At 37.8% G+C, this 24,309-nt stretch overlaps 1 protein-coding gene across 8 annotated transcripts in view; it reads left to right on the top strand.

The window, feature by feature from the left end:
• The window catches only part of ntng1a (netrin g1a), a 193,549-nt gene that overhangs the window by 116,959 nt on the left and 52,281 nt on the right, over positions 1 to 24,309 (top strand). For 2 of the 8 annotated variants that reach the window (XM_055182952.2, XM_055182951.2), the window contains exons 5-7: positions 1,733 to 1,759; positions 8,972 to 9,139; positions 14,182 to 14,316. In XM_055182952.2, coding sequence (XP_055038927.2) covers positions 1,733 to 1,759; positions 8,972 to 9,139; positions 14,182 to 14,316 — 330 coding nt within the window. Of the gene's footprint in view, positions 1 to 1,732; positions 1,760 to 5,472; positions 5,518 to 7,406; positions 7,464 to 8,971; positions 9,140 to 14,181; positions 14,317 to 24,309 lie in introns of all 8 variants that reach the window. The other 6 variants (XM_073864243.1, XM_055182957.2, XM_055182955.2 and 3 more) reach the window with 5 other exon arrangements.

The following is a 24,309-nucleotide window of genomic DNA, read 5'->3' on the forward strand; positions in this document are numbered from 1 at the left end:
CGGTTTTGACTCCTAAATGACTCGGACTTGCTTCCTCAAAGACTCGGTCTTGACTCGGACTCGACTGTATTTGAAAACCAATGGACTCGGTCTCGTCTCGGTCTCAACCCTTCAAAGACTTGGTATTGACTCGGACTCGACATAGGCCGTCTCTTCCCCATCACTATATTTGACAAAAAAATTGGTTAAAACAACCCAGCATATGGTTCATTAAAACCCAAGGGGCTGGGCTCGTCCATTTTTGACCCAACAACCCATTTATAAAAGTGCATTATAAAATTAAAGTGTAAGGTTACAACAATAGAGTAAAACAGTTTTCTGCATTTTTCTTATGAACCAAATAGTCCAACAGTTCACTACTGGCATTTTATGTAAAAAATTATGTTGAACAATATAATGTGTGGTGCGTACTAAATGTCTTTGGTCATTTTATTGCTTAAATGGATCTCCATCATCTTTCAGACAAATACATTTGACGTTATTTTAGTAAATGTCCTTGCTCTTTCAAGCTTTAGTAATAATAGAAAACAGGGATCAGGGAGCACCTTTTGACTTTAAACACCAAAAAAGTACATTCATCCTTCACAGAGGTAATCCGCATGGCTCCATTGGGTTATTAAAAGTCTTTTGCGGGTAATCTATGAAATTTTGGAAGAAAAATATCCATATTTTGAAATTTATCAACTCTAATAGCTTCCGGTAACGATGCCATCTTGGACTCATGCAATTCACGAGAGAGTTTTATCAGAGTGAGCATTCGTTGCCAAGGGTACGTTACGCAGTGACTCTCGTAAATTGCGTGAGTCCAAGATGGGCTGCGTCCGAAATCGAATACTGTGACAGTAGGTACTGAATTAGATGAAGTACCTACTCATCGACCGTTTAAACAGTAAGTTCTATTTAGTATGAATATGGATAGTATGAAAGAATTTGGACGTACTACATTAGCCATGTTGAAATATCACGTGACATACGTCGTCATAACAACAAATTAGTCGTTAACTGGAATTATGTCAAACTACCACAATTTAACCACACGGAACAGCTGTTAAATATATGTATTTGCATTTGAATAAAGCTGTTACCACTTTTGGACATTTTTAAATAAAACAATGCCCCTATGTCGTCTTCTTCGTTGGATAGCTCCTCTCCTGGGGGCTTATGGGATAGTAAAGTGGCCATCCCAACACTGCGGGACCTTGCTGGAAGTAGTAGGTCATCCAGGTACCTTTCGCATAGTGTTTTTGGAATACTATGAATTCGGACATACTACTCACCTCACCTACTGCTTTTCACCTACTATATAGTATGGAAGTAGGCGGTTCCGGACGCAGCCATGGTGCCGTTACCAGAAGCTAGTTATATAGTGTAAAATATGTAATTTTTTAATCGCAGAAGACCTTTATTAGCCGCATGGATTACTTCTGTGAAGGATAGATATACTTTGTTGGGCTTCAAAGTCAAAAGTTGTTCATGATCCCTGTTTTTCTACCATGGTTTCTAGCTTGAAAGAGCAAGGACATTTACTAAAATAACTCCAGAAATAAAAGATAATGGATAAATGTATCTCGGATGGCTTGAGGGTAAGGAAATCATGGGGTAATTTTGATATTTGTCTGGAGTATCGCTTTAATGGCTTTATATTGCTCTGAGTAGTCATTGTTATTATTTTTCAGTATTGAATTTTTTGCAAGGAGTTGACTGAAAATCTCTTCTCTCGTTTCTTTTCCAGGTCTGCAAAATAGCGTTGGTCCAGTTAGTAAGTAAATGAACTCATAGCTCTTAAGCAACAGATGCACAGCTTTGCTTCTCACTTCTCCACTGGTCTACTTCTGGTTAAACTTCCATTTCTGATTTTCAGTGACTCCACCAAATATAAATAAAGTAACCATACGTTATTTCCTTCGTGAACTAATTATAATAGAGTCCTTAAAACTGGCAATATTGCTTTTGGCTAGTTGGGTGAACTAATTCAAATTTCAAAGATAGATGCTTTGCATGCATAAAAGACACAATTGTTTTTCTTTGATAAATAAATGTCACTGGGCCTTATTGAAGTTCAGGACCTCTCCAAAAGTAGAAAGAGAAAAAGATCATTTTAATATGAGAAATGCGGCTATATCTGGTATTATCTGGCCCTGCCAGAGGCCTTGTAAGCCAGCAGAGAGATAAAGTTACAGGAGCAGGAAGGCTGAATAGGAAAAGTGGAGCCACAGAGATATTGAACAAGTCAGAATGCATGTAGAGCCCTAAATATTTATTCACATGCCTCACTTCTCCTGGGTCCAGGACTAATATACACCTTTCCTTTTTTTGATAGCACACTGTAATCTATATCACATACATCTTCAATATTTAAATTAATAATTCATTAAGTCTGATATATACAGATTTGTAAATTGTGGTTTACTGTTGCCAGTTCAGAAATACAGTACTAAAATTGCACATTTAATCAGAAATGAAGGTCAAACCAAGTGGACCATCTTTTCCGCTCACCCTTCAATAGATGCTGTGTGTTTGGCTGTAATGCATGGCCTCTGTCACTATGTTTGCATGAGCTCAAGCGATGTCAAACCACCCTCCCACATGCTACTGTACCATGAACATCCATTTACTGTCCCCCATGGTGAATTTACACACCTCCATCTAGAAGGACACAAAGAGGAGACACTCGCAATACAGCCAGGGTCACAGTTTTTTATTTTAAACAGAGATGAATCCATAAAAATGTCCTCTGACTATTACTGTAACAATTACAGGTGCTCTCCACCTTCACGAAGCTATAGAGCAAGCTTATAAAAAAGACTAATGTTATGTCCATCCTTGAAAAGGAAAACACTGCAGTTTCCTCGGAGTTGCTTGAGGCTAATTGAATTCTTTATTAACTTTTCCCAATTCTATTTCAAGTTTATTAAGCCTGCCAGAATTGCCTAATGCAGGCATTACTGCCAAATTAATATTTTAAGATGAGATTTTGGCTGCGCAGGATGGCGTAGCATTGATTAAAATCTGTCACTTCTCATCGATGTAATTTTGATCAGAATGTTCACTAACAAAAACATTAATGAAGAGCAGATGCAACCAGCATTGGGTCTAATCGCTTGCTAATAGATAACACATTTTACATCAGTAATAAAGCTCTCGCTGTGGTCCAGGAAGCTTGACGCTGGCGTTCATGCGTGTTAGTGTCATGAAATGAAACAAGAAGGGACAGCTGGATTTCTCTGTTATTCTGTGGGCAAATCTCTTCCAAACTAATAATGACTCCAGCGTTTGCTGTGTGTCCACTCTCTGTGTCTCACAAGACTATAAAAAAACAAAAAGATAACTTCAGTAAAAGCAAGGACTGTGAAAACAAAGAGTGTTTCTCCTATTGTTAGACAGTGTTGGGGAAAGTTACTTTTAAAAGTAATGCATTACAATAGTAAGTTACTCCCCCAAAAAGTAACTAATTGCGTTACTTTGTTACATTTTATGGAAAGTAATTCTTATGTTACTTTTTAGTTACTTTTGCGTTACTTTTTCTTGGCTGAGGGTTGATCTCTTTAAGGCCTTGCAGGTGTTTTTATGACCGAAAAGTTCTGCAAATTTCATATATTTTATCACAAAAATGCCGAGCAAAAATCCCACACAGGTGTGTACGCAAAGTGCATATTTTTATGTGACTATGTTCAGTTTAACTCTTTCCCCGCCATTGACGAGTTAACAAAATAATTAAACTGAAAAGTAACTTGCATTACTTTTTTGAAAAAGTAACTCAAATATCTATTAAAAGTAATGCGTTTCTTTACTGGTTACTTCAGAAAAGTAATATTATTACGTAATGCACGTTACTTGTAATGCGTTACCCCCAACACTGTTATTAGATTAGTTTGATTGATTTTGGAAATCAAATCGATTAACATTTTACAATAAGGTAGTATTTCTTAACATTAGTGAATGCATTAGCTAACATGAATTACAGTAGCAATATAGTTTATCAGCATTTATTAAGGCTAGTTAAAGGGATAGTTCGCCCAAAAATGAAAATTCTGTCATCGTTTTCTCTTCCTCATGTTGTTCTAAATCTGTATGTATTTTTTTCTGATAAATACAAAAAAGATATTTTGATAAATGATTGTAAGCACACAGCTGATTGTAACCTTTAACTTCCATGGTAGGAAAACAAATTTTATGGAAGTATATGATAAAGAAGATATTTTGATAAATGATGGTAAGCACACACAGTTGATGGTACCCACTGAATTCCATCGTATTTGTTTTCCTACTATGAAAGTTAATGGTTATAATCAGCTGTGTGCTTACCATCATCTATCAAAATATCTTCTTTTGTGTTCATCAGAAAAACACGAACAACATGAGGATGAGAAAATGATGACATAATTTTCATTTTTGGGTGAACTATCCCTTCAATACCAATGCAATTGTTCACGCTGTTACTTTTGTAAAAATAATATTTTTAAATTGATTAAAGTAATGCTGATAAACCAATGTTATTTTATTAGAAATACTAATCTATAAATAAGAGAAACACTTTACACTTTATAATGTTGACACATCCTCAACTCTTTATCTTATTTATCTTCCAAGAAAAAATCATTTGTTTTCCATCTTTAATTTCTGTCATAAAATATTACTGGAGCTTGAACTGAAAAGTCATAGTTACGTTTATGGAATTCCGCAAATCACATGGAAAAGTCATTTCTCCCAATGTGATTGGACATTTCATACTGGGTATTCAGGATGGGTTTCCTTCTGCGTGTGCATGCAAAACACCATACTATGTCCCTGGTGAACCAAACGATTGTCTTATCAAATTCACGGACGTGTCCTCACTGGAATTCCTGCACCCTGTCTATGTTTCCCGTGCCCACACACCGAGGTCAACCACGAAGCAGCACGTAAGGGACTCAACCATGTTTGCGTCAGACGGAAGGAGCGTTTGGTTTGGTCCTCTCGCTTTAGTGCTGCCTCTGAGACCTCTCCATTCCCAGCCGTAATATTTCCGCTTTCCGAGGAAATAATGCATTGTATGTAATTATGAGGATTTTCCATCAGTTCATTTCAACTTCTAATTTCACATACTTTTAGAACTTTTAGTCTCAATTATCACTTTAATAAACCAAACACGATTATACATATGTACACGTGTGTATAAGAAAAAAGCTGCACCACACTTACTTCCAACAGTCTGACACAATTTCTCTTCATATCTGTCAGCTGTCATTCCCATGTAATACAGCGTACGCCACCACAACACACAGCTCAATTACATACAATCTCTGGAGAAGATCTCTGGAGTGATTGGTCTGCTTGTTGTTCTCATCGAGCCTATCGGCTCACTTTTATGAATGACCCATCTGGAGATGTGTGTAGCTGTTTATGTGTACATAAGTCCGACCTGGACCCGTCCTAGTGCATCTCATAGCCAGTGCATTCAATTAACTCCTGATTTCTCCTGCTTGCATGCAGTTCGGCAGAACATATCATCCCTAGGTGTCGCTAACCGAAATCAAGGTAGGGTCATTTTTCAACTTGGATACAATTTCCTTTTATCTGACTCTCAAAATTTCATAGGATGCTGAAGATTCAGCCATTCCAGATTGACAATCTTCTTTATATTCACTAGCTCTTCTTAAAAATTGGACTGAATAATTAATTTGGGCAGTGCTTTATTTAGGTCAGGGGTGAGTCCTGGAGGGCCACTGTTCTGCAGATTTAGTTTCAACCCTAATCAAACACACCTGCATTTTATTTCCAAATAATCCTGAAGACTTTTATTTGATTTGGGTTGGAACTAAACTCTGCAGGACAGTGGCCCTCCAGGACCAGGATTCCCCACCCCTGTTTTAGGCCCTCTCAATCCTGTCCTGGCTAGAACCGAAAACTTTTCATATCTGTTTTATCTACAGTAGACATATTCAAGAAAATATCCAGTAAGGGGCGATTCACATTTTGCGTCTTTTGCGCGCTCAAGTGCGTTATTTCAAATGTAGGCTCGCGGTATGCGCGCTCATAATGGAAGCGACGTGGTCAAGTTAAAAAAATTTAAACTTTTCAGAATGTTGCAAGTGCACCGCAGGTCAAGTGACAAGAACCAACCGACGGTCCAGTTTTCCGCGCGGTTTTAGATGCGAATTGTGAACCGCCCCTTAATCAGTTGCATAAATGTCCACAGAGAAACATCATAGAAAAAGTAAATCTGAATAAATAGGGTACAGGGTTTGCTGTATGGTCATGGGTCGAAGGACATGGTCCTTTTTTGCCATTTTGTGACTGCATGATAAACAGATAATTTTGGTATTGCCCTTGTTGGACAGGAAAAAAATGGTCAAAAAATGGTCCCAGGTTGTCACTGGGGCAGTGCCCTTTAAAAAGGTCCTAATATGTACCCAAGGTACCAGTGTGTACCTCTGACCTACTAATATGAAGTCTTTAGATGCAAAGGTGTACTTTTTCAAAGAGTACTGCCCGAGTAACAGCTAGGGACAATTTTTCTGAGCGTGTATAGGGATAAAGGCAACATGATCTCACAAAGTTCCGATAGTCACAAAATTTTTTGCTCATTTTCTGTGGCATTCTCACGGATCACCGCATTTTTCCGTTCCCCTACCACGGACTTCTCACGGATTGGTTATTCGACTGCTTTTTCCTACTTTCAAACCATTGTCGCTTCGGTTTAGGATTAGATTTGGTGTTTGCGTTAGAATGTCACTTTAAGTATTGGTTTATATTATTTTTTTTTGGATTTATTCTTTTATATTTTCTAAACTTTAAACAATTGTCGCCTGGCGTTAGGGTTGGGTTTGGGTAAGGATGTCATTTTATGTAAATCTAACCCTAAACCGAAGTGACAATGGTAAGAAAATAGGAAAAAACTAACCGATTCGAGAGAATGCCACGGAAAAGAAAGTCCATGGTAGGGCCATGAAAAAATGCGGAGATCCGTGAGAATGCCACGGAAAAGAAAGTCCGTGGTAGGGCCACGAAAAAATGCAGAGATCTGTGAGAATGCCACAAAAAAAAGTCCATGCTAGGGCCACAAAAAAAATGCAGAGATCCGTGAGAATGCCACGGAAAAATGAGCAAAAAATTCCTAGCCTATCCCACCTTATAAGGCACTAGAAAACTCAACTACACGAATGCCAGCTGTGCAGTTTCTGCCAGCAATCAACTTCCAAACAACAATACTTGCAGGGATAAGAAGTACACCATGTATCTGTGTTTTGTGTACCAGGATATTTAAAAAATATATTTGTGGCACAGAAATAGGATTAAAACTGCATCTCTATTTAGGAAACATTAATGTTTATATTTTTATTTATCATTTCTGTTTGATTTCATAGTTATGTTTTATTTGATCTATTTTCTTTTCTGTTTATTTCTGTCTTTATTTTGTCTAGTAGCTCCTCAAGTTGCTTTGTCAACCGTTCCTACTGTACAAGTTGCAAACAGTAAGCGAGGTAGGAGGATTGTCATTCATATCCTCTCATTAATCTGTATCAGTGTATGTCGTACCTACACAACCCTGAATAAATCCAGAGTGAACCTTGTACTTAAATTCCTTTAACTAATACCCTAAATATTCCTTACCCATTTTGTGTCTTTTTCTCTTCATTGTTTTATGATTATAGCCTATACCCAAATTTCTTTGTAAGCTCTGTCTTGTTTACTGACATGCTAGGGACGCAAGTTTTTGAAATCACTGAGACAAAGATTCAACTTGATGAATCAGAGGGGAAGCATCATATTCACTCTCTGTTGGATTAATGGCTTGTATACAGTCAATCTTCCAGATCCACGTTCAGATGAGAACACGGAATCTGATATAATTCCTCAGTGGCCTGCAGACGAGAAGCTGCGTCGCGTTTTTTGTTTTATCAGGCCCTCTAAAACATTTTCCTGACAGAATGATTGACACATCCAGGCAGCTTTAGAGATCGCTTTACAGGAGATATGTCTGTCTCACTTCTCCACTCGCGGGATAGAGGAAATGGATGTTGAGGAGGCCTGACCTCAATCCAGATCTTGATAATGAGAATCCTTCATTTCTCCTGATAGCCCTAGCATCAACTCAAGGAAAAGACTTGGGGTTTTACAAGCTCAACCGCATGTCCGTGACACGCGGAGGCCACAGCAGTTGAAGATTTGTTGTGCGCACTGGTCAGCTGGTTGACCAAGTGTTTCTGGTATTTAGGTATCAGCTTATAATTGTTATTCCAGGAGTAGCTTCCGAGATTTAACTTCAGTTTGAAACTAGGACAGACTCCTGTGGGTCCCGGATAAATGCAGTTTGTTTTGTTTTTTCCGTTTTTTGGAGACTATGGGGAAAAAGATGGGAAGTTATTTCTGATTTGGTTGTGCTATTTCTCATTTTAGAGCTGACAGAATCAATACTGAAAAAATGCTTTGTCTTTCATTTTAACGGCAGTAGTTCTGTGGAGAGGATACAGTTTGTGTACCCATTTCCGACCTGTGAGCTTTTGTTATTTTGGGGGGAATAGAAAATAGAAGGCATTGTTTTATTCCTGCGTTTCAAAGTTCCAGCTCCTCCAATGCACTTTTCCATCATTTATATGAGACGACTCTCCATGAGCAATAGAATATAAATGCAGCGGATGTAAATTTCAAACCGCGTGTGCGTCTGCATTCCGCCGAGGTTGAAAATTATATCCGCTCGTGTTTTTATTTGTACCCCGTCGTTTTCATGTAACATTTCTGTTGTTATTTTCTCTTCCATCACTGTGGTGTGCTCGAGGCGAAATCTCTAATAACAACACCGCTTCTCCATTCATCTCAAGGTGATCTAACATCTAACACTGCCGGCTGCATCCATAGCAGTGCCCGTCACCCTTCTGCTCTTTCAGATCATCCAAACCTTGCATGCCATGGTGCCCCTCTTCTGCAATGCCGCCGCGATTTGCACACACTTACCCTAAACACAGCACCATCTCTCTCCCCTTTTTGCAAGACTGCGAATGCTTCAGTCACTCCAATCGCTGCAGTTACATCGAGGTGCTAAACACCGTCATTTGCGTGAGCTGTAAGCACAACACTAGGGGGCAGCACTGTCAGCTGTGCAAGCTTGGATACTACCGCAATGCCTCAGCAAAGCTGGACGATGAGAATGTTTGCATAGGTCAGTCCTCTAGAACTCCCATTCACAAACATGGCTTATCGCACATCTCACACTCCCCAAATCTGCCATCTGGCCTTTCATTCTATCATCTTCCATCCATTAAGCCCATTTTCTGTGTTTGTCCATCCCACTGCCGTCACACGAGTCTCAACACGCATGCCTTTGTGCGTCAGCAGTACCGCATTGATCCTTCTAGTCTTTGACTGTGCATAGATCCACAAGCACAAAATCTTGTTTTATCAAGTGAAGTGTCAAGAGGAAAGATGAGAACTGTAAAATCTCAGTTGGGATTAAATGCATAACGCTTAGTCAAGTCAAATGTATTTATATAGTGCTTTTTTATGTGCTTGCATTGTTTCAAAGCAGTTATTTTTAGAGTGATTAATGAAATAAAGAAACTATAGAAAATAAATAAATGAAGAGTTTGGTTCCAAATCGCGATAAATGCCTTTTTTTAAGTATTGTATCAGGTCAGTATTAAAAAGTAAATTCTACATTTTATGCAACATCCGCCGTGTTATTCTGTTATCTTTTTTTCCAAAACGCGATAAACGCCAGTCCTCCTTCCCTGCAGAATGCAATAAATCCGCTCAACCAATCACAGCACATCATTCCACACACTGTAAACATTAAGGGCGGTGATTTGAATACACACGTAATCCTAGTTTTCCTCATCTACTTTGTACTTCATGATCAACAAACAAACAAAAACAAAATAATAATTTGAAGACATTAATAAACCTGTGGTGGTTTTCTGTGGTGGGGAAGAAATGTAACCATCAAAATTGAATAATTTACGTGAGAGGCACTCGAATGAAGGAAAAATGCCGGCTGTTGCTTGTTCTCACACGACAGCATCAAGCTTCTGCCATGCTAACACACTGACCCCAGAGGATCTTATGAAAAACTTTCCATTATTTTATTCAACAAAAATCGAGCAGGACCAAAACATTTTACAGCTGATCGCTGTCAAAAAAGTTCAGAGACGACGTCCCAAGGATGACAGCAGCAATGACAGTGTTCTTAATATGACAAAGTAAGTGTTTTGATTAAAGCCATTAATGTTTATTTTTTTAGTTAGTGGATACCACTAGTCAACTAAATGAATATAACATGGCAAAGATGAATGCACATTTATATATTGATTCAAAAGATTCATAGCATTTTGAAAAAAATAATCCGTTTTTATAATAAATATTTGAAAATCAAATTATGGATTTGAATTTTTTATGTTATTATAACCTAAAGATGTTATGTGAACGTTTGTAACAGAAAATAGTGATTTTCATCTCGTCACTTTCTTGGTATAGAAAACATATTTTTACCCAAATTGTTCAAACTGGATTTATTGCGTTTTGTAACCAAACTCTTCAAATATACATTATATAGAGTAGATTATGTGGTATAATTATCTGGCTTTTTATGCTGAGAAATATAGACTTACAGTATGTGTTTCCTATAAAGTTTCAAGAGATAACTTTCAGTTTATCCAAGACCAAGGTCTGTAGTCAATAGAAATGTTCACATTACAATTATTTAGACTACATTATCTGCACTCTTAAAAATAAAGGTGCTTAAAAGGTTCATTTAGAGCAGTGCTTCTCAATTATTTTCTGTCATGCCCCCCCTAGGAAGAAGTAAACATTTCGCGCCCCCCCAACTATCCGCCACGACTGTAAATAGTATAATTTATCTATAAAATGACACATCTGCAAAACATTGTATCCTTATTAACATTAAAGAAAACAAGAAAAAATAATACTAAAAAAAGAAATATCGATCAACTTACAGCAAAGAATAACTTTATTAACATTGTTTTTTAGTCTGTAACAGAAAAGACTTAAAATGCATCAATTTGCCTTAAAAAATAAATAAATTCTTATTTAAAGTATAATATTTTTTGACCATTTGATACTGAAAAATTAAATTAAATATGATCAATAAATGATAATAAAAACTCAAGCGGCTTATCAGCGTGATTAGGGTGTAATGTCTTTAAGTGACAGTGCAAAAAAATCACTTCCTGAAAAAGTATTTTTCCCCAGGGTCTCGCGCGCCCCCCCTGGTGTCGCTTCGAGCCTCCCCTGGGGGTCCCGCCCCACTATTTGAGAAGCACTGATTTAGAGCAAGAACCACGTTTGGTTCCTCAAAGAACCATTCAGTCAAGGGTTCTTAAAAGAACCATTATAATCAGCAGAATAACCTTTTTTGAACCAAAAATAATTTTCTTTATGGAACCATTCAGCCAGAAATGGCATTGTGAAAAACCTTTATATTAAGAGTGTGAGCTATGCTCTTTCTATTAATATTATAGCTATAGTGTGCATTATCTCTTTTAAGTCTATTTTTATTCTCCAAAAAAAATTTGATGAGAACATTTTTTGTGGATATTTAAATGAAAGCTCTGCTGAGAATCCTGAACTATGGAGGAGCAACTACAGAGAGAAAGAAGAAAATAATAAATAAGTATGGGAAATAACAATAGCGATGCCTTGCATAAATGCAAGCACCACTGAATTGAGATGAAAATAGACATTGAACAAAAAGAAAAATACAAAGAAAGAGAGAGGAAGAAACAAGAAATAGAGAGTAAATAAAGAAAAGAAATGGAAAGAGTGGAAGAAATAAAAACAAGACAAAAATAAAGCTAGACACAAGTGTCATTGTGAGGCAAAGGTGATGTCTGCCATAGCACTTCTCTGCTGAGGTGTCTGGGAGGACTAACACCCACAGTGAAAGGTGCTGTGTGCTGCATATGTCACTCTGAGAGAGAGAGAGAGAGAGAGAGAGAGAAAGAAAGAGAGAGAGAGAGAGAGAGAGAGAGAGAGAGAGGAAGCTGCTTTAAACTTGAACACATATCTTGAGGTGTTACAGGTCACTGACTCTGACCTCCACTCTCACCCGACAATATTTGCAGTCAGAAGAGGCTCACAGACCTGTCAAAATATGTGAAAATTGACCCATGGGACACGTTTATAGTTTGTTTTAGCAAAGCATTAATAATGAATGAGCATTAATGTATTTCACTTAGAAATAAAATGCTCTTTAAAGTACTGAGCTGCATTTACACGTCTTCGTAGCTATTACTTCAAATAGCTCAGTGTTTCACTTTGCAGAAGAGCAATAAATGCTGTTTTCATATCAGTATTTACGTTTAAGTACACCTTAAAGGGGCCATGCCACAAGTCTTTTTTTAAGATGTCAAATAAATCTTTTGTGTCCCCAGAGCACATATGTGAAGTTTTAGCTCAAAATACCATATAAATAATTTATTATAGCACGTTAACATTGCCACTTTGTAGGTGTGTGCAAAAATGTGCCGTTTTTGGGTGTGTCCTTTAAAATGCAAATGAGCGATGAAGTGCAAACACTGATCACCATAATGGTGGTTTGTTGCAATTGAAACTCAATTGTGCTGTCAATTATTTTCTCTTTCTCTCTCTTTCTCTCTGCACTAAATAGCAGTGCTGTGGTTGGATAGTGCTGTATTATTATAATAGGAGCTCCTTATGACATCATAAGGAGAGCCAAATTTCAACAACCTATTTTTTCATTTTGTTTTACCAAAACTAAGTTACTGGCTTGATCTTTTTAGCATTTTCTAGGTTGATAGAAGCACTGGGGACCAATCATAGCACTTAAAAGACAAGTTCTGTATTTTACACTTAAAGCCCTGTTTTCAGATTGTTTATGATGGTTTTGACTGAAATTTGGACATATGATGCTGGCCCGAGAATTTTCGGGTGTTTCTTGTATCACCTCCCACCTCTATACTGGCTGTATAGGTGCACTGGAACAATCCTTCCTAAAATGCATTAAACTTTCATTTACAAAGACGTGAAACTCACCGAGTGGTCAGGGGTGTTCACTGATGCTCACACAAAAATCGCTGCAAAAGATGCTTTCCAACAGGTTTTAGTTTTTGTCCAACTTTACTTGTATTAGATGTGCTGTGAGGTACGGTATTACTTCGCAACGGGAACGTTGTTTGTATTCTTGCAATTGGCAAAGGCGGATTATCGCCACCAACCGGGCTGGAGTGTTTATTATTCAAGCTCTCAGCGGAAGAATGTACGGGTGTGAGGCGTTTGGAAAAATAGGTCCACAAGTTTACAACGAATGCTAAAACATCTGTTGGAAAGCATCTTTCGCAGCCATTTTTGTGTGAGCATATCAGTGAACACCCCTGACCACTCGGTAAGTTTCACATCTTTGTAAACGAAAGTTTAATGCATTTTAGGAAGGATTGATCCAGTGCACCTATACACCCATTGTAGAGGTGGAAGGTGATAAAACAAACACCAGCAAATTCTCGGGCCAGCATCATATGTCGAAATTTCAGTCAAAACCGTTCTATTTCATCATAAGCGGTCTGAAAACGGGGCTTTGGGTGTGAAATATCGAACTTGTCCTTTAAACATGGAAAAAATCAGATTTTCATGCCATGGCCCCTTTAATGTAAAATCATGATCGGCAATATCATAACACATATATCTCATTTATCATACCAAGTTTCTCATAAATATATACAGTATATTTCCTCCTAATAGCTTAACATTAGCAGAAATTAGTAGAAATGTTTTCCATAGACGATATCATTGTAAGTTTTGAATGCCCCCTGGTAGCACCATTAGAGGAACCAAACCTGTAATAACAAAACTGTTCAATATGCACAGTGTAATCGTCCGGTAAAGGCAGTTAAACATCGACTGCTTTTGCGTTATGGGCTTTCCAAAGAGTTAAACATTCATAATGTCCCTGAAGTAAATACCATCGTCTCCATTTCCACCCTCACTCACCTTCCCCAGCTGATGCTTCTCATTTTGTTTCTTCGAAATGGTAGACGTGAGGTAAATATTCAGTGATGCTGGTTATAAATCTGTCCTTTGTAGACTAGCAATGTGCATGAAGGAGGCAACAGAGGCCCATTTTAAGCCAAATGCGCTGTAAAAAAGCAACATATTTCATGAGCTGATGTGAGAGGCTGAAGACCGCAGACCCCGTCTCTCCACTGTGTGTATGTGTGTGTCTTGTTTCTACAGAGTGTAAGTGTAATACCTATGGCTCAGAATCTAATCGCTGTAATGGCACAGGATATTGTAAATGTAAGGAAGGAGCAACAGGGGCTCAGTGCCACGAATGTCTGCCGGGATATTTGTGGGACGATGGCTGCAAATGTAAGTAGAACCTTCACCCAACCTGCAGCTTTGGTCCCTTGCTATCTTTCTTTCTCACTAGCTCTCTCGCCCGCCCTCCCTCTCTTCCCGCTCTGTCTGTTCGCTGCTGCATTTTGGCTAGGAATGAGCGGCTTGGTTTGCTTACAGCACTTGGAAAAGAATTTGGACTGACTTCCATTCAGAGGCTCAGTCGCACCTGTTCCGCCACTTTGTTGTTGGAGATAATTAGCGTAGCGATCGTTATTTTTTTATCTTATTGTAGAATTATTTCTATAGCATAAAGCTTTAAGCAATGCAAGTAAATCCCAGCAGAATTCGTTGCATGTGATTCAAACTCCGGACCTGTGAGAATGTGGGCAGATGATGGCAGACAGCTGAGCTAATATTTGGAGTGAGCAGAACCTCTGATTCCTGTGCTAATTCTCCATTGGCTGTTTGCTGTTATGGCCACTTGCAGTGCGACGGCTCGTACTTCTCTCTTGGCTCCGAACCTTGCGGTTGAAACGATCTGCAGGTCAAGCATTGATTTGTATTCTCTGCTATGAGCTTCTATGGGGCGCAAGCATCAAAGGTCAACATTTGCCAAAGCCTCACATAGCAGAGGCGTCGAGACAGAATGAACAGAAAGTTGCATGTAATAATGTCAAATTTGGTAAATCTGTACTTGTATTAAGTCCGGTTATGCTTTGAATGCAATGGTGTGGGGCAGATTTACGTAAGTTTTGGTGCAAATGAGCAGATGCTCCCTTTACTAGAAACAAAATATTCATGACTCACACAAGTCATATTCCATGAAGATGCATTACCATATGACTGTGTTGCAGCCAATGGTATGCAAGATGGCAATGCCCCATAATCATTTTCATTTGATGTCGCCATCAACACAACAGCATTTTGTTAGTTGCCTAGACAAGATTTAAGCTCGCTTTCATCTCATGACTGAGCAAAGTCCCGAGGGCCGAAATGTTTGTGCAATATCATAAAATCTAAGGCTTTTCCAGATGCACTTCCAGGATGCAATTAAAGCTCAAATCTTTCTTCAAATAAGCCACCGCTCCATGCAATCTAGTGCTGTTCTCTATAAATATTATCTCTCTTATCAAAAGCAAACCCATTAAAACGTTCAATTTATTCTCCTATTAGGGTTTATTTGCATGGCAGTAAATTATAAACGTGCTACCCGTGTACCTTGTGTGGAACCTCAAAAACCTTTCGAAGGACCTTCTGTTGCTCTTTTAAAATAGGTGCTCATATTTATCAGATAAAAAATGTCTTTCCGGGCACTGTCTCTAGAGATTCTAGCATAGGCTATTGAGGTTAAACTGTTTGTTGCACTTGAAAGATACACTTTCAACCAATTGCAGAGTGAGTCGAGTAAACAGCTTCTATTCCCTCATCCGTTGGAAGGTAAATGTGTTTGTTAGGACTCATAAAAGCCATAAATCACTGATGAGGACCTTCTCCTTTGACACCATTTCCTGGTCACCGGGGACATCAAACTGATGTGAACCAAAAAAAACTTGAAACTCTTGAGAGATGCATTATGTGTCTGTGTCTATGAGTCTGTCTTCAGACAAGACGTAAGAACACTCTTGCTAGAGGCCATAGTTGCAAAAGAGGTAATCGATCAATCCGCTCTATTTTACCTCAAAGAGGAACCCTTCAACAGATATAGATTGCCACAAACGCAATCCACTCATTACTCTTTACCTCTTTTTGTACAATGTCCTTTTCATGGATAGTTTGGTAATAGGCAACATTGATGTTTCAATTCCAGACAGCTTAAGTAACCAGCCTTTAACCTTTTAAGCGTCACCCCACAAAGTCTACACTCTTGGAGCTTTCAAACAATATACAGTTTGTCATGATTAGATAAGAATTCATATGCAAACATTGAAGTAAATGTAGGCATCCTGCTGGTGGGACAGTGACATTTAACAGAAAAAAAATGTTTTGAGGCACACTCTCTTCATAAATGAATCAATTACTCTCCCTACATAATTTATTTTATAAAACACTGTTGAAATGTCTATTCTGGAGGCTTATATAGTTTGTAGTGATAGATTAAAATTTACATCAACAATATTAATGCAAACTTAGGTTTCCCGTATTCGGGACGGCGGCGCTTAACAGTTTAAAAAATGTATGCAAAAAAAGTTCTTGGGCCCTATTTTAACGATCTGAAACGCAAGTCCGAAGCGCAAAGTCTTTGTGGGCGGATCTTGGGCGCTGTTGCTATTTTCCAGGTGGGAGAAATAAGTCTTGCGCCGGGCGCAAATCAATAAGAGGTTGGTCTGAAGTAGGTTCATTATTCATAGGTGTGGTTTGGGCGTAACGTCAAATGAACCAATCAGAACCCTATCCAACATTCCCTTTAAACGCAAGGGCGCAAGTTCCATGGCGGGTTGCTATTATTATGACGGATTTGACAGGCGCACGCCAGGAGCAGTTCACAGCCGAGGAGACCCACGTTCTTGTAAGAGCAGTCAAAGACAGAGAAGTTGTTTTGTATGGGGATGGGAGAAACCCGCCCAAATCAGCGTAGGTTAAACAGGCGTGAGAGGAAATAGCCGCAATTGTCTCATCAGCTGCGCCAAGCACTACAATGATGTCAGGAGACGGGGGGATCCCAAGCTTGCCAGCATAAATCGGGCACGCCGGGCACACAGGAGGACATCGCTGCGTCCACCCTCACCGCTGAAAGGGTTTGGGGGCTTTGAAATCGGACGCAAGAAACGCAAGCAAGGTTCAACCCCAAAGTACACTTACAAATCAAGTTCACATACATGAAGGTTTCTTATGAAAACATTTTAATTATTATTTAGATAAAATAAACGTAATACAGCCACACAACAAACTTATGAAAATATTTTAACCTTTATTTGCATGATAATTGTTTAACGCTGCCACACAAAATAAACAAAAACTACCACCACAATGCTCACCACAATGATTTCCCTTATCTCATGTGTTAATATTTTTATTGTAACAATTTATGATTTAATAATTTCCCTTATCTTATTTTTTTTATTGTAACAATTTATGATTTGCAAAAATAACTGTTGCATCTGTGTAGATTAGATAAGCAATGCGCGTTGTGCACGCTATACATTATGGTCAAGCATGCGCCCTTAAAATAGCATAATGAACCACGCGCAACGCGCCACTGACTTTAGACTAGTTTTTTTTGGTTAGTAGCGCAATTGTTTTTTGAAACTGCAAAATAGCATAAGAGATGGTTTGCGCCGGAGCACGCCTCCTTTTTTGCGCTGAACCGCCCAGGGAGCGCAAGTTCATTCCCTAGTTTGCCGACGTGCGTCTGTGGAGGGAAAAACCCGCTGTGCGCCAGTGCAAAATACGAAAAGATACATGCGTCACTGACAAAGTCAATTGCGCTGGGTGCAAGATAGGGCCCCTTGTATTAAATCAGTGAAACTTGTTTCTTTTTTGTATTTATATTAACTTTTAATTTATTGTTTTTGTATAATTTTTAAAAGGAACAGCTAAACAGGGTGAAAATGTCATGCATGTTATGATTATAGACCGTTTCATTGGATGCACAAGCGTTGTCACGGTTACCCACCTGGCCCGAAGTTAACTTCCGATCTGTGTTTGTTTATCGGTCTGGCTAGTGGCTAAACTGACCTCTGGAATAAATACCTTGTTGAAAATAAAAATGTTTCGGTTTGGGCTTTATATTGACGGTTTCATCGGACACACGTGTGCTGACGCGATACACGTCTGGATCCGAACTTTACTTTCGGTTTCGTTTTTTTAATGGTCTGACTAGTTGCTAATCTGATCTCTTAAACAAATGTCTCGTCGAAAATAACAAATGTTTTGATTTCCTAAGTAATCTATGTGTTGTTTTTTGCTTGTTATATAAATAAACTATACGTTTAAAGAACTTTGTTGTTATTTATTCTTAGCGGTGTTTACCGGAATTTACGTGTGGACCACGACAGCCGCTTGTTTATGTTGTTACTGCTGAAACCGTCTATAAAGACGAAAAAGAAAGTAGCATTGATCACCTCAAAGAGAAGTTTGGCAACCAGGCAAGAATTCATGGATCTGTAGCTAATATTGTATACATTAATTTTACATACTAACGTTAACTCAGTGTAGTAGTTGATGCACTTCAGCTACGATTTAAACTAAGGACATCACTTGTTATTTATTTTGCATGTTATCAGAAAAAAAAAATAAACTAAATAAACTATAAATTATTTATTTATAAAATAAATATACTATAAATAAACTATACGTTTAAAGAACTTTGTTGTTATTTATTCTTAGCGGAGTTTACCGGAATTTACGTGTGGACCACGACAGCCGCTTGTTTATGTTGTTACTGCTGAAACCGTCTATAAAGACGAAAAAGAAAGTAGCATTGATCACCTCAAAGAGAAGTTTGGCAACCAGGCAAGAATTCATGGATCTGTAGCTAATATTGTATACATTAATTTTACATACTAACGTTAACTCAGTGTAGTAGTTGATGCACTTCAGCTACGATTTAAACTAAGGACATCACTTGTTATTTATTTTGCATGTTATCAGAAAAAAAAATAAACTAAATAAACTATAAATTATTTATTTATAAAATAAATAAACTATAAATAAACTATACGTTTAAAGAACTTTGTTGTTATTTATTCTTAGCGGAGTTTACCGGAATTTACGTGTGGACCACGACAGCCGCTTGTTTATGTTGTTACTGCTGAAACCGTCTATAAAGACGAAAAAGAAAGTAGCATTGATCACCTCAAAGAGAAGTTTGGCAACCAGGCAAGAATTCATGGATCTGTAGCTAATATTGTATACATTAATTTTACATACTAACGTTAGCTCAGTGTAGTAGTTGATGCACTTCAGCTACGATTTAAACTAAGGACATCACTTGTTATTTATTTTGCATGTTATCAGAAAAAAAAAATAAACTAAATAAACTATAAATTATTTATTTATAAAATAAATAAACTATAAATAAACTATACGTTTAAAGAACTTTGTTGTTATTTATTCTTAGCGGAGTTTACCGGAATTTACGTGTGGACCACGACAGCCGCTTGTTTATGTTGTTACTGCTGAAACCGTCTATAAAGACGAAAAAGAAAGTAGCATTGATCACCTCAAAGAGAAGTTTGGCAACCAGGCAAGAATTCATGGATCTGTAGCTAATATTGTATACATTAATTTTACATACTAACGTTAGCTCAGTGTAGTAGTTGATGCACTTCAGCTACGATTTAAACTAAGGACATCACTTGTTATTTATTTTGCATGTTATCAGAAAAAAAAATAAACTAAATAAACTATAAATTATTTATTTATAAAATAAATAAACTATACGTTTAAAGAACTTTGTTGTTATTTATTCTTAGCGGAGTTTACCGGAATTTACGTGTGGACCACGACAGCCGCTTGTTTATGTTGTTACTGCTGAAACCGTCTATAAAGACGAAAAAGAAAGTAGCATTGATCACCTCAAAGAGAAGTTTGGCAACCAGGCAAGAATTCATGGATCTGTAGCTAATATTGTATAGATTAATTTTACATACTAACGTTAGCTCAGTGTAGTAGTTGATGCACTTCGGCTACGATTTAAACTAAGGACATCACTTGTTATTTATTTTGCATGTTATCAGAAATAATCTATTCTGAAAGGCCTCTGTTGTTATTGGTTCTTTACCGGAGTCTACTGGAAGTTAAGTTCGGGCCAAAAAAGACGTGTGTTTATGTTGTTGTCGCTGAAACTGTGTATATCAGAGACTTATGCTGAGTTTACACCAACCGCGTTTCAGGTGTCTAAATTGCATCTACCGCGCCTAGTTTGCTGCTTGAACACTTTGAATGCATTTATGCGTGTAGAGCGGAGTATACGCGCAGAAAAAGCAAGCATTTGATGCACGTCAGAGGCAAACTTGGCTTCTTGTGGGAGGGGCAAGTGCTATGCGATTGATTGTTTTCAAGATGACTGATGTTGATTGTGCACTTATCGAGAGAGTTACCGGTTTGTATTTGGTAACCTTACTATAAATAAATATAAACAGCGCGGGTCGATAAACGTCACGTGACTCAAAAGTGAAATGTGTATTTACAACTTACCAGGTTGCCTGATGTCCTCACTTACACTCTTCCAAGCGAGGTCCTTTTTATTCCTGTCTCTATAGAAATAGGAACTTGTGTCGTATAGCTCCGGGTGACTGCTCACGGACAAAATCAAGCGTTACTTCAGGTTGAATGAGTGACTCCGGGCGGGGCTGCCTCCACAGCACTGATTTGTTAACACGGCGCGAAATTTTCGCCGAAGTTCAAATTTTTCAACTCGGGCGTCAGCCGGCAATTCGCGTCAAACACAAAATGCACAAAAAGCACCATTCGCGCATACCTCACACAATGCTCAATTCGCGCCTTTCGCGCGAGCTAGACACGTGAATGAGGCGGAAACGCGTCTTCTGCACCGCGCCAAACGCCACATCCGCGCCACGGGACCTCCTGACGCGCATCAACGCGTCTTCACATTGACTTAACATTGAAATCACTCGCGCTTCACGCCTCTACCGCGGTTGGTGTAAATGCAGCATGAGGAGTAAAGCATTCCAATCTAAAAAAAACTTTAATTACTTTAACCTGCTCACCAAACATCTCAAATAAAAAAATTATATTTATAACAGATATCTTATTATCATCCCCTCAACTATACAGTGTTTATGAATATTTAAAATGATAAATGTGATATAATAGGTTTTTGTAAGCGATCATTCATTTAAAGGGATAGTACACCCAAAAATTCAAAACCCCCCCATAGTTACCAGAAAACCATTCAAGCTTCAAAATGACCCAAAAGTGTTAAATAAATAACTCATTTCGACTTAGGTCATATATTTAATGTGTCCTGGAGGCATTTACTCCTCTACTTTCTTGTTGTGAATATCACTTTTGTTTCAGTTATTACACATTATTTTGAAGTAAACATCCTAAAACTGCATAAACAACAGTTCAGAGAGTCAACACTTAAAAAAAAATCTGCATTTGGGTTCTAAAGAACAAAGAAAGACATCGGGGGTTCAAACAACATGAGGATAAATTATACATTTTTGGGTAAAGTATCCATTTAAATCAAAACTTTCCTAAAGTCATTAGGCATCAAGGTCAAAACCAATGACACTGTAAAACATTTCTTGTTGAACTTACATTTTTAAGTTTAATCAATTTGAATTCACAACATTTCAACTTTCTTGACTAGTGCGATGTTGCTATAAATAATAAAAAGAAAGTTGAATTAGCTAAGAATTAGTTTAGTTATTTCAGCTTTATTTTTATAACTTATAGCAACTCCTCGTCCAGAAAGTTTAATTAAATGTAATTTCAGATTGATTAGGATAAAAAATTTAGTGTAACTAAAAAAGTTACACTATAAAAAGTAAAACGTTGGTTAAAAAATACGTTTATTCAACTAATCATTCAAAATGTTCACCTAAAGTGAAACAAAAGTGAAATTTTAAGTTCAATAAACTTAAATTTTGTAAGTTTTACCAATTGAAGTAAATTTTAACTTGATCCAACTTTTCACTTTTTACGGTAAAATAATTTTTACAGTGTAGCAGTGGCGACTGATGACCTTTCTTTCGAGTGGCACAAATTCAAAATATTTGTTCTGGGTGTCATGTGTGTTGCTTGTCATGTCAAAATATGTGTTCGTTGCATCATGTGAACCTATGTGCATAATGCGTCTTGTCAGTATAAGTGCTTGCTGCACACGCGTCGAAACGGTTTATGATAAAAGATACGCTCACATTCACAAAAGAAACTAACTTAACACCAAACTCTGATTACAAATGAGATTAAGCGAGTATCTGGCAAACGCAACCGTCTATTTTATCATAAACCCTTTAGACATGTGTGCAGCAGGCACGTATTTTGAAAAGACGCATGATGCATATGGTTCACATGACACGCCTAACACATATTTTGACACACATGACGGGCTAACTACATGTTGTGACGAGCTTCGCATCATGCATCCTCAAAAAATAAGTCACAGGCCGCCACTGCAGTGTAGTTTAATGTCATTCTGCAATTGTATTTTATTGTAATAATATTATTTCATATAATTTAATCAAAGACAAACACTTTTAGAACTATAAATATTTTATCATAATAAATGTAATTTATTTATGCCCAAAAACTTATAATGCATGATGTTGTTATTATTATTTGTAAATACTATTTCAGCATCAGTACTTGCCCAGTCATAAAGAAGTGTTTGGGTGCTAAACTACAATTTAAATACCTACAATGCAAATGAGACACACACTAATTGAACACATTCACCCCTTGCATCTGTTTAACACTGATAATCCAAATAGCTTGTTCATCTGACATATACAATGTCTGAGTCTTGTTTTGTGGTACACGTATGGGTTTTCACCAGGTAGCGATTGATCTGCATCGTAAAAAGACTCGGCAGTGATGAACAGGAGAAATTATGGACACAAACAGGGTCTAATTTTTCCCTGACTCAAGCATAAAGCTCATATCCACACAGGAGATGGAGAGAGAGGCTGGAGTGTAGTTCTGACAACTCCTTAATCAGCCCGTTATGACGAGGAGTGTTACACCTTCTCGCTCTATCATCCAGTTTCTCCTGTCATCCCAGTCCGTCCAAAAATAGCTCATTTACAGCCATTAAACAGATGTTGTAATTCGCAAGGCCTCTCAGAAGCGGTCCTCTGAAACTTATAGAGACAAAGACTAGAGAGGCATGGCTTGTTCATCAGTTTTTATTTGTCTCTGTTGGTTCGATAGTTTGCTCTGCAATTTGTTTGCCTGCAGCTTGCTCAACAGCTTGTGCCCAAAGGGAGCAGATTTGGCCTTGGTGTCCATTTTTAAATGTACTGATGTCTGCAGGGGGCAACCACCGACTTTGTCATCATTTTTGGGGGAAACTTTTAAGCTTTTCAATTAATGGCAGTGATTGGGTTTCATAAGAAGGACATTTTTGGGCAGCCATTATAAAAAACAATTTATTTAATGTGACACTGTCAGAAAAAATGGCAAATGGGGCACCACTGGGACAGTACCTATATAAAAAGCACACTTTTGCAACTAAAGAGTTTTTATTAGTAACTCAAAGGAACATATTGGTACCAAATGTGTACATATTAGGATGCTTTTAAAAGGTACTGGTATCATTTTTCTGACAGTGTAGATAGAATTGAACTTGTGCGTGAAAATAGATTGTAAATATAAACATTAGAAATAACATTTTATGTTAAATGCTTTAAAGGATTAGTCAATTTTCTTTAAAAAAATCCAGATAATTTACTCACCACCATGTCATCCAAAATGTTGATGTCTTTCTTTGTTCAGTCGAGAAGAAATTATGTTTTTTGAGTAAAACATTCCTGGATTTTTCTCATTTTAATGGACTTTAATGGACCCCAACACTTAACACTCAACAGTTTTTTTTTTCAACAGAGTTTTAAAGGACTCTAAACGATCCTAAATGAGGCATAAGGGTCTTGTCTGGCGGGGCGATTGTCATTTTTGACAAGACAAATGAAAGGTGTGCACTTTTGGTCCACAACTTCTCGTCTTCCTCCGGCTGTGTGAAGCGCCAGCGCGACCTCACGCAATACGTCATCACATCAAGAGGTCACAGATGACGAACGCGAAACTCCGCCCCAGTGTTTACAAGTGTGTTGAAAGAGGACCGTTCCTACGTTGTTGTATGTCGAATGATAATAATTAATGTCTTTGTGTCAGTTCATTGTTTAAAATTGGCCTCAAATGTGCGTTTCATATATGTAACACGTGACCTTTCCACGGCATTGCGCAATAACGTGAGACCGCGCTGACGCCAGGGGCGTAGCTAGAATTTTATTTTTGGGGGGTCCCATCTTAAAATGAGGGGGCAATAGCTTAACACCTATAAATAAAACAGCTTAACACCTGTACACATTTAAAACAGCTTATTTACTTCACTGT

This window comes from Misgurnus anguillicaudatus, chromosome 25, assembly GCF_027580225.2.
Source record: "Misgurnus anguillicaudatus chromosome 25, ASM2758022v2, whole genome shotgun sequence".
Taxonomy (NCBI): Eukaryota; Metazoa; Chordata; class Actinopteri; order Cypriniformes; family Cobitidae; genus Misgurnus; species Misgurnus anguillicaudatus.